General features: G+C 57.4%; 1 protein-coding gene across 1 annotated transcript; it reads right to left on the bottom strand.

Moving 5' to 3' along the window:
- Positions 1–554: 554 nt before the first annotated feature.
- On the bottom strand, positions 555–4,348 carry PVALEF (parvalbumin like EF-hand containing). The gene is made up of 3 exons (XM_021928169.2): positions 1,461–4,348; positions 1,102–1,237; positions 555–830 (listed from the first exon to the last, which is right to left on the bottom strand). The coding sequence occupies exons 1-3, from the start codon at positions 1,561–1,563 to the stop codon at positions 665–667; spliced, it is 405 nt and encodes a 134-aa protein (XP_021783861.2). The 5' UTR covers positions 1,564–4,348; the 3' UTR covers positions 555–664.
- Between the last annotated feature and the right edge of the window lie 4,309 nt (positions 4,349–8,657).

The raw sequence follows: 8,657 nt of genomic DNA, 5'->3' as shown, positions 1-8,657 counted from the left end.
GTCTGGGCGGGGCCCCACGCTGGAGCTGTTTGCCCTGGGCCAGGCTGCTTGGTCGTGACGAGTTGACCCCGGCCGGGGACTGGGGACTTGCAGTGGCCTGGGTCTCTGCAGAGACTCTCAGGAATTCCACCAGACCCTGTGAGAGCAGGTGCTCCTCCTATGATCATCTCTTAGTGGGGAAACTGAGGCACGGAGCAGCTGGGGGGCCTCGGTTCTGAGAGGGGCCAGGCTGCTCGCCAAGCCTTGTGGCTCCCCACAAGCCAGGTTTGCTGGGGTTTCCAGACCCAGGCAGATGAGGACAGGGCCCATGGCTGGGCAGGGGGTGTCTGGAGGCCCAGCCCACCTCGTGTGCCCTCTGCCCTCCAGGCCTGTGGCCAGCCACTGGGGAGTGAGATGGCCCAGAACTCAGGGCAGCCATGGAGAGCCTCAAAGACCATGGGCCCCCCAGAAGATGGTATCCCCGAGCCCAGAGACCCCATACCCGCTGGCTCCGCCACCGCTGGCCTTCCCAAAGCCCTCCCGGCCGCCCCTCTGCAGTGGGGCCCTTGGCCCAGGGGAGAGCCCCTCGGCTCCCGGCCCAGCCCAGACCCCTGAGCCTGGATTTCCTCTCCTGTGAGTTGGGTGCTGGTGCCCTCAGAGTGAGGCCATGGGCAAGGGTCGTGGCCTAGCAGGGGAAGGAGGGTCCTGAGGATACCCTGGCTGTGCTGCCCCCACCTTCGTAGTCGATCCTCCCATCCCCGTCTGTGTCCGCCGCCTGGATCATGGCCTCAGCCTCCTCGTCTGTCAGCGGGGCAGTGGGCCCGCTGCTGGGGATGATGGACAGGATGTACCTGGAGCCGAGGGGTCTCGAGTCAGTGCCAACGGGCTTCCAGCCAGTGCCCAGTGGCTCACGAGACGTTCACCCCCCACTTTGTAGGCGAGGACACTTCGGGCCGGGAGCCTGGGCCTGTGGGCCTCCTGGGCCTCTAGCCGGTTCTGGCCCAGCCCTGCCAGCTACAAGGCTAGCCGGGACCTGGTGGGGGAAAGCCAGGTCTGCCAGGTGGGCATTTGGCGTGGTCTGGGTGGCTTGGGCCCCACCCCTCCCCGGCCGCCGGCTATTACTTGATCTCATTCCACTCAATGAAGCCGCTCCTGTCCTTGTCCAGGGCCTGGAAGGCCTCTCGGATGGCTTCGTCCAGCTGGCCTGAGGCGTGGAACTTGCGCATGTGCTCAAAGAACTTGAGGTAGCTGTAGGATCCTGGGGCAACCAGGCTGGGCTCACGGAGGGGCCGACCTCACTCCCGCCAGGCCTCCAGGGAAGACCCCACCCTGGGATGGGGGCTGCCAGGTCCTGCACCCCCATGTCCCCACCCGCCGCAGTCCTGGGGTCCTGGACCCATCAGCCCCGAAAAAGGGGTGAGGTCTCCTAACCACAGCTGGGCTGGATGGGTGGGGGCTGTGCTGGGCGGGGCATGCTGTACCGTGGTGTCTCATGTCCGTGGGGAGCAGCTCAGTGTCCTTGTCTGATAGGGATGTGCCCATGGCCAAGGCCATCTTCTTCATCTGGGAGAAGTCCTCGTCCATCCTGGTCCTGGGGTGGATAGGGAGTCAATTCATGGGGTGCACACATGGATTGGGGGTGCTGCTTGGGCCAGAGCAGATGTAGATGCTGCGTGGTGCTGGGTCCTGCCGTAAAGTGGGAATGATGACAGGTGTCATAGTGTTGGCGTCGTGGCAGGGACCCTGAGACAGGCTGGGATCCCAGCCAGGCAGGTGGGGGTCTGGGCACAGGCAGAGGGGCCAGCGGGAGGGGCCGGGCCATCCTGTGGCCCCCACGGCAGCACCTTGTGACCTGCTGGGCTCTCGGGTTGCTGTCCCCAGCGGGGGTTGGGTTCTGGGGCTCAGCACAGCAGCTATCTCAGAGCGCAAGGGGCAGCAGGTGTCCCAGGCTTCTTGGCCCTCTTGAAAGTTCACAGGGTGGTAGAGCCTTCTGGAACACTCTTCCTGCCAGGAGGGGCGGCCTGTGTTCTTGAATGGGGCTGGGCAGTGGCCAGAGGCATCTCTGCTCTCCTCTGGATAGAGAGGCCATAGGTCAAGGGTTGCAACCCAACCCTGGTGCCCCGGGGGTGTGAGGGGTGCCAGCTGCAGCCCCTGGACCAGATTCTGCTCCCCAACCCGTGGTGCCTCCAGCTGCCATGTGATATGGGGAGACACCTGCCCCTTCACGGGGTTGTGCGAGGAGCCAGGAGAGAAGGGAGATGGTGGGGAATGGGCTTGTCTGCTGCTGTGGGGCTGGAGCTGGGCCCCCAAGGCCCCTGCAGTGGCTGATTCCCCCAGCCAGCAGGGTGGTGGTGAGCGGGCATGTGGGGCAGGCCTGGGCCTCCAAGGCCCTCAGGACAGGCCCTGCCCCACTTCATTCAGAGCTGGAACTCTGGTTCCCCTCCTCCAACCCTGGCATCTGGGGGACCCGTTCAGGAAGAGAGGACACCTGCCTACCACTTGGGGCCCCAGGCCCGATGTCACCTCCTTTACAGAGGAGGGGCTGGGCCAAATTCCACACTAAACGTGGCCGAGCCAGGAACCAATGTCCCCTCTGCCGAGCGCTGGGGGCGCCCCTGGGCTGGGCTCGTTCACCACCCCCAATCCCACTGCTCTCAGGGGTGCCCCCAACAAAGGCAGGGGAGCCTGGGATCCGGGCTGGAGACAGGGTGGAGGCAGGCCTGGAGCTCCAGACTGCTGGTTTATTTATAGCTCCTGCATCCCCGGCCCGGGCTGCAGTTTAACGGGATCCAAGTGAGCCAGGATGTCCTGCGGGGGGAGGCTGTGGGACACCACACGAGCTATCCTTAGGCCCTGCCTGGACTCTGGGGGCTGCCTTCAGTGCCGGGAAAGGCCCTGCCGAAAGGCCTCTTTTTCCCCACTCCCTTTACCCACCCTCCACAGCTGGAGCTCCTGGAGCCTCCAGGCTGGGCTAAGACCCCTCAGAGCACACACCTCCCCAGCATTGCTACATCTGGGTTGCCCCCCGCCCCGGGCCATTCCGGACCTTCCATTCTTGGAGGCTGTGGTCTGCCCACAGCAACTAGCCTCTGCCACCCAGTCACCAAGGGCAGATGCTGAGATGAGAGAGGCCTCTCGGGGGAACAGGTGATGGAGGCAGTGGGATCCCTCTGGCAGGGCACGGGGACCAGAGTCGGCTCTGTGTGCCTGCTGGAGTCTGGGGGCCAGAGGCCTTGGACCCGCTGCCCTGCCAGCCACACCCCATCTCCATCCCCACTCAGAGCCTGGGGGCCTAGAGGCAGAGTGAGCAGGCCCAGCTCCCTATGCGGAGGCCCCAGCTCTCAGCGCCTCTTGTAGCCGTGCCCACAGAGGCTCGCGCCAGCACACGCGTGTACGCACATGTGCCCCACAGGACCAGGCACGTGCAGCGGTCTTCCATCCGGGGGCCCCCTTGGGGCTCATAGTGGTGATACTGGCAGGAAGGGTCATTCCTTCTCTTTCCACTTCCTTTCCCCGCCTCCCCTGGGCTCCCTGGGGTCTCCCAGGGCCACCCTTGTCCTGTGGATGAAGAGGAGGCCCCCAAGTTCCCACCATCCAGCTCGGATAACCTCAGCTGCCAGGGACCCACACCCCTCCTTGGCAGGGCTTACCTCTGCCTGGGACCCACAGCCCTCCTTGGCAGGGCTCACCTCTGCCTGGGACCCACACCCCTCCTTGGCAGTGCTCACCTCTGGCTTCTTTTGAGAGTTCTGGGAAGGTGGGTCAGGCGGGGGTGCAGAGAGGCCCAGGGGCTCCAGCTTTTATACCTGCACGCCTGTTTACATCTTGGGGCTGCAGCTGTCCTCACCCCTCCCTGGCACTCCAGCCTGGCACAGGCAGCTCCCAGGGGCTCGCAGGCACTTGGTGTGTCCACACTGGGCTGGGCAGACTGACCCTTAACCGCGCCTGGCCTCCCCAAACCTGGGGTGGAGTTAGGGAGGAGCAGAGGGCACCAGTGAGCCGGTGAGCGGGTGACCGAGGCCAGCTGGGCAGACAGCAGCTGGAAACCTGAGGTCAGAAGGGCTGAGGGACCTGCCCAAGGTCACGGGGCTGGAACCCAGGCCTCAGGCCTCCAGTGCAGTGGGTTGTACACAGTGGGAGGGGCTGCGGGCGGTGCGTGGGTGCGGGAGATTGAGGCTGGGGACCCCGTCCACCCAGCTCTGGTGCAGGAAACAGGCTCCAGGGCCAGGCACGTGAGTAGGGTTTGAAGGGGCAGCCAAGTGGGTGCTGCAGCCCAGCCTGGGGGCTTGGGCCGGCGGGAAGGGGCACAGCGCAGCCTGCAGGCTGGTGGGAGTGGGGAGGCTCCAGGCTCCTACGGGACAAAGCTTATCCAGGCCAGGTCCTCCTCACAAACCACGGTGCCTCCCCTGCTGGGGGGCAGGGAGGGCCAGGGTGATCCCTGGCTGGCTCTGAATATACCAGGGGCACGGTCCCCTTCTGCCAGGGAGGGTGGTGCTGGCAGCCCCGCCCCGTGGGGTGGTCATGCTGGGCACGGCAGGTCTGTGAGCAAGCCAGGGACGGTGCTGCCTGCCGGGGTGGGGGGCCGGGCTTTCTACTGGAGGCCACGGGACCACCAAGGCCTCTTACGTAGGCCGTGGTAGCCTGCTCATTTTGGAGGTGTGAGGATATTGTCCCCACTAATGAAGGTGACAGTCATGATATGTGATAGGTGACAATGAATGTAATAACAGTGTCATCTGCCATTGGCAGGGCCCTGGGGGTCTCGGACTGCCACAGCAGCCTTTTTTTTTTTTTTTTTTTTTTTTTTGAGATGGAGTCTCGCTCTGTCATCCCAGGTTGGAGTGCAGTGGCGCGATCTCGGCTCACTGCAAGCTCCGCTTCCCGGGTTCACGCCATTCTCCTGCCTCAGCCTCCGAGTAGCTGGGACTACAGGTGACCGCCACCTCGCCCGGCTAATTTTTTGTATTTTTAGTAGAGACGGGGTTTCACCGTGTTAGCCAGGATGGTCTCGATCTCCCGACCTCGTGATCCACCCACCTTGGCCTCCCAAAGTGCTGGGATTACAGGCGTGAGCCACCGCGCCCGGCCCACAGCAGCCTCTCGAAGGAGCCTCCATTATCCTCCTTCTTCAAGAGACCCCAGGAGCTGAGGAGACGAACCCGGTTCCATGTGGTCCCCGACGGGGCTGCAGGGCCCATCCCAGCCGGGTATAGAGGTCAGGGCCACCTGGAGCCTCAGGTCGGATATCAGGGAGATGTCCAGGCCGGGACAGGGAAGGGGACACTGGTGGATCCTCCCAGGTCACTTTCCCAAAGGGCTGAGCCCTCCCTGGCCCCAGCAGCAATTAGTGGCCAGTAAAATTCTTGCCCAACTTTGGCCTTAAAATGAATGTGATTGTTTTAATTAGGATGATTGAAATATTATCTGTAATAACTTTTGGATGAGATGAAGCAGTTAGGATTATTACAGAACATTTGGAATATGCAAGCGAACACGATGCAGATAAAGTCACCTGCAGAACACACGTTTGATGCTGGAGAATGTCCAGGCTCGGTGGGTGCCTTTTCCTCCATTTCCTTAGTGCTTTTCTTCTTTCTTGTTTGCCTTTTTATCATGATAAAATTCACATAGCATAAATTTACCATCTTTGCCCTTTTTATTCTTTTTTTTTTTTTTTTTTTTTTTTTTTTGAGACGGAGTCTCACTCTGTCACCCAGGCTGGAGTGCAGTGGCCGGATCTCAGCTCACTGCAAGCTCCGCCTCCCGGGTTCACGCCATTCTCCAGCCTCAGCCTCCCGAGTAGCTGGGACTACAGGCGCCCGCCACCTCGCCCGGCTAGTTTTTTGTATTTCTTAATAGAGACGGGGTTTCACCGTGTTAGCCAGGATGGTCTCGATCTCCTGACCTCGTGATCCGCCCGTCTCGGCCTCCCAAAGTGCTGGGATTACAGGCTTGAGCCACCGCGCCCGGCCGCGCCCTTTTTAAATTGCTATTATTGATACAGTGTCTTACTCTATCACCCTATCACCCAGGCTGGGATACAGTAGCACAATCTCGGCCCTGCAACCTCCGCCTCCCAGGTTCAAGCAATTTTCCTGTCTCAGGCTCCCAAGTAGCTGGAATTACAGGTGCACGCTGTCACGCCTGGCTAATTTCTGTATTTTTAGTAGAGACGGGGTTTCACCATGTTGACCAGGCTGGTCTCGAACTCCTGACCTCAGGTGATCTGCCTACCTTGGCCTCCCAAAGTGCTGGGATTACAGGCGTGAGCCACCGTACCCAGCCACCTTTTTTTTTTTTTTTTTTTTTTCTTGAGATGGAGTTTTAAGCCAGGAGCGGTGGCTCACGCCTGCACAATCCCAGCACTTTGGGAGGCCGAGGCAGGCAGATCACCTGAGGTCAGGAGTTCGAGACCAGCCTGGCCAACATTGTGAAACCCCGTCTCTACTAAAAATACAGAAATTAGCCAGGGGTGGTGGTGGGAGCCTGGAGTTCCAGCTACTTGGGAGGCTGAGGCAGCAGAATTGCTAGAACCTGGGAGGCAGAGGTTGCAGTGAGCTGAGATTGTGCCACCGCACTCCAGCCTGGGTGACAAAAGAGGACTCTGTCTCAAAAAAAAAAAAAGGTGAATAATACTCCATTGCATGGTTGGACCACATTTTGAGTATTCATTTGTCTGTTCATGGACCCTAGATTTTTCTTCTATCTTTTGGCAATTGTGAATAATGCTGCTATGAACATGGGTGTACAAATGTCTCCCTGAGAGCCTGCTTTCAGTTCTTTTGGGATGATAACTAGAAGCGGAATTGCTGGCTGATGCGGTTGTTCTAATTTCAGTGTTTGAGGAGCTGCCATAGTGTTTCCATGGCAGCCGCACTGTTTTCCATTCCCACTGGCAGCGCACAGGGGCTGACTGCCCCACATCCTCACCAATACTTGTGATTCTCTTCTCTGAGGGGTTTTTTTTTTTTTAAATAGCAGCCATCCTAAGGGGTGTGAGGTGGCATCTCATTGTGTTTTGCTTTGTTTTCATTTTTCTTTCTTTTTTTTTTTTTTTTTTGAGACAGAGTCTCGCTCTGTCGCCCAGGCTGGAGTGCAGTGGCCGGATCTCAGCTCACAGCAAGCTCCACCTCCCGGGTTTACGCCATTCTCCTGCCTCAGCCTCCCGAGTAGCTGGGACTACAGGCGCCCGCCACCTCGCCCGGCTATTTTTTTGTATTTTTTAGTAGAGACGGGGTTTCACCGTGTTAGCCAGGATGGTCTCGATCTCCTGACCTCGTGATCCGCCCATCTCGGCCTCCCAAAGTGCTGGGATTACAGGCTTGAGCCACCGTGCCCGGCCGTTTTGTTTTCATTTTTGTCTTTCGAGATGGAAATTTGCTCTGTCACCCAGGCTGGATTGCAGTGGCATGATCTCGGCTCACTGCAACCTCCGCTTTCTGGGTTCAAGTGATTCTTCTGCCTCAGCCTCCTGAGTAGCTGGGATTACAGGCATGTGCCACCATGCCTGGCTAATTTTTGTATTTTTAGTGGAGATGGGGTTTCACCATGTTGACCAGGCTGGTCCTGAACTCCTGGCCTCGGGTGATCCGCCCACCTTGGCCTCCCAAAGTGCTGGCATTACAGGCGTGAGCCACTGCGTCCAGCCCGCTTTGTAGCTTTGATTTCCATTTGCCTCATGATTAGTGATGGTAGGCATCTTCTCATGGGCTTATTAGGCAGTTGATACCTTCTTTGGATAAATGTCTATTCAAGTCCTTTGCCCATTTTTGAACTGAATTTTGTTTATTTGTGATTAAGTTTTAGGAGTTCTTCATATATTCTCTCTAAATTTCTGGTTATTAATCTATTTTCGGATATATGATTTGCAAATATTTTCTGCCATTCTTTGGGTTGCCTTTTTAGTCTGTTGATAGTTTCTTTCGACCCACAAGTTTTTTTAATTATCATGAAATCAAAGTTGTCTATTTTTTTCTTTTGTTGACCATGCCTTTGCTGTCATATCCAAGAAATCTTGTCAAATTCCATGTCATGAGGCTTTTGCTCTGTTTTCTTTTAAGAGTTTCATGTTTTACATTTAGGTCTTTGATCCATTTTGAGTTATTTTCATATATGGTGTTAGGTAAGGGTCCAATTTCATTATTTTGCATGTGGACATCTAATTTTCCCAGCATGATTTGTTGAAAGACTGTTTTTCCTCATTGAATGGTCTTGGCACTCTTGTCAACAATCGTTGGACCATATTATATATATTATATGAAGGTTTATTTCTGGGCTCTCTGTTCTTTTTTTTTTTTTTTTTGAGACAGAGTCTCGCTCTGTCGCCCAGGCTGGACTGCAGTGGCTGGATCTCAGCTCACTGCAAGCTCCGTCTCCCGGGTTTATGCCATTCTTCTGCCTCAGCCTCCCGAGTAGCTGGGACTACAGGTGCCTGCCACCACGCCTGGCTAGTTTTTTGTATTTTTTTTTTTTTAGTAGAGACGAGATTTCACCATGTTAGCCAGGATGGTCTCGACCTCCTGACCTCGTGATCCGCCCATCTCAGCCTCCCAAAGTGCTGGGATTACAGGATTGAGCCACCGCGCCCAGCCCTGGGCTCTCTGTTCTATTCCATTAGTCCATATGTCTGTCTGTCTGTGAGTACCATACCATTTTGATTTATGTAGCTTTGTAGTGAG

Source organism: Papio anubis, chromosome 17 (assembly GCF_008728515.1).
Source record: "Papio anubis isolate 15944 chromosome 17, Panubis1.0, whole genome shotgun sequence".
NCBI lineage: Eukaryota > Metazoa > Chordata > Mammalia > Primates > Cercopithecidae > Papio > Papio anubis.
This window is presented reverse-complemented; position numbering and strand designations above follow the sequence as displayed.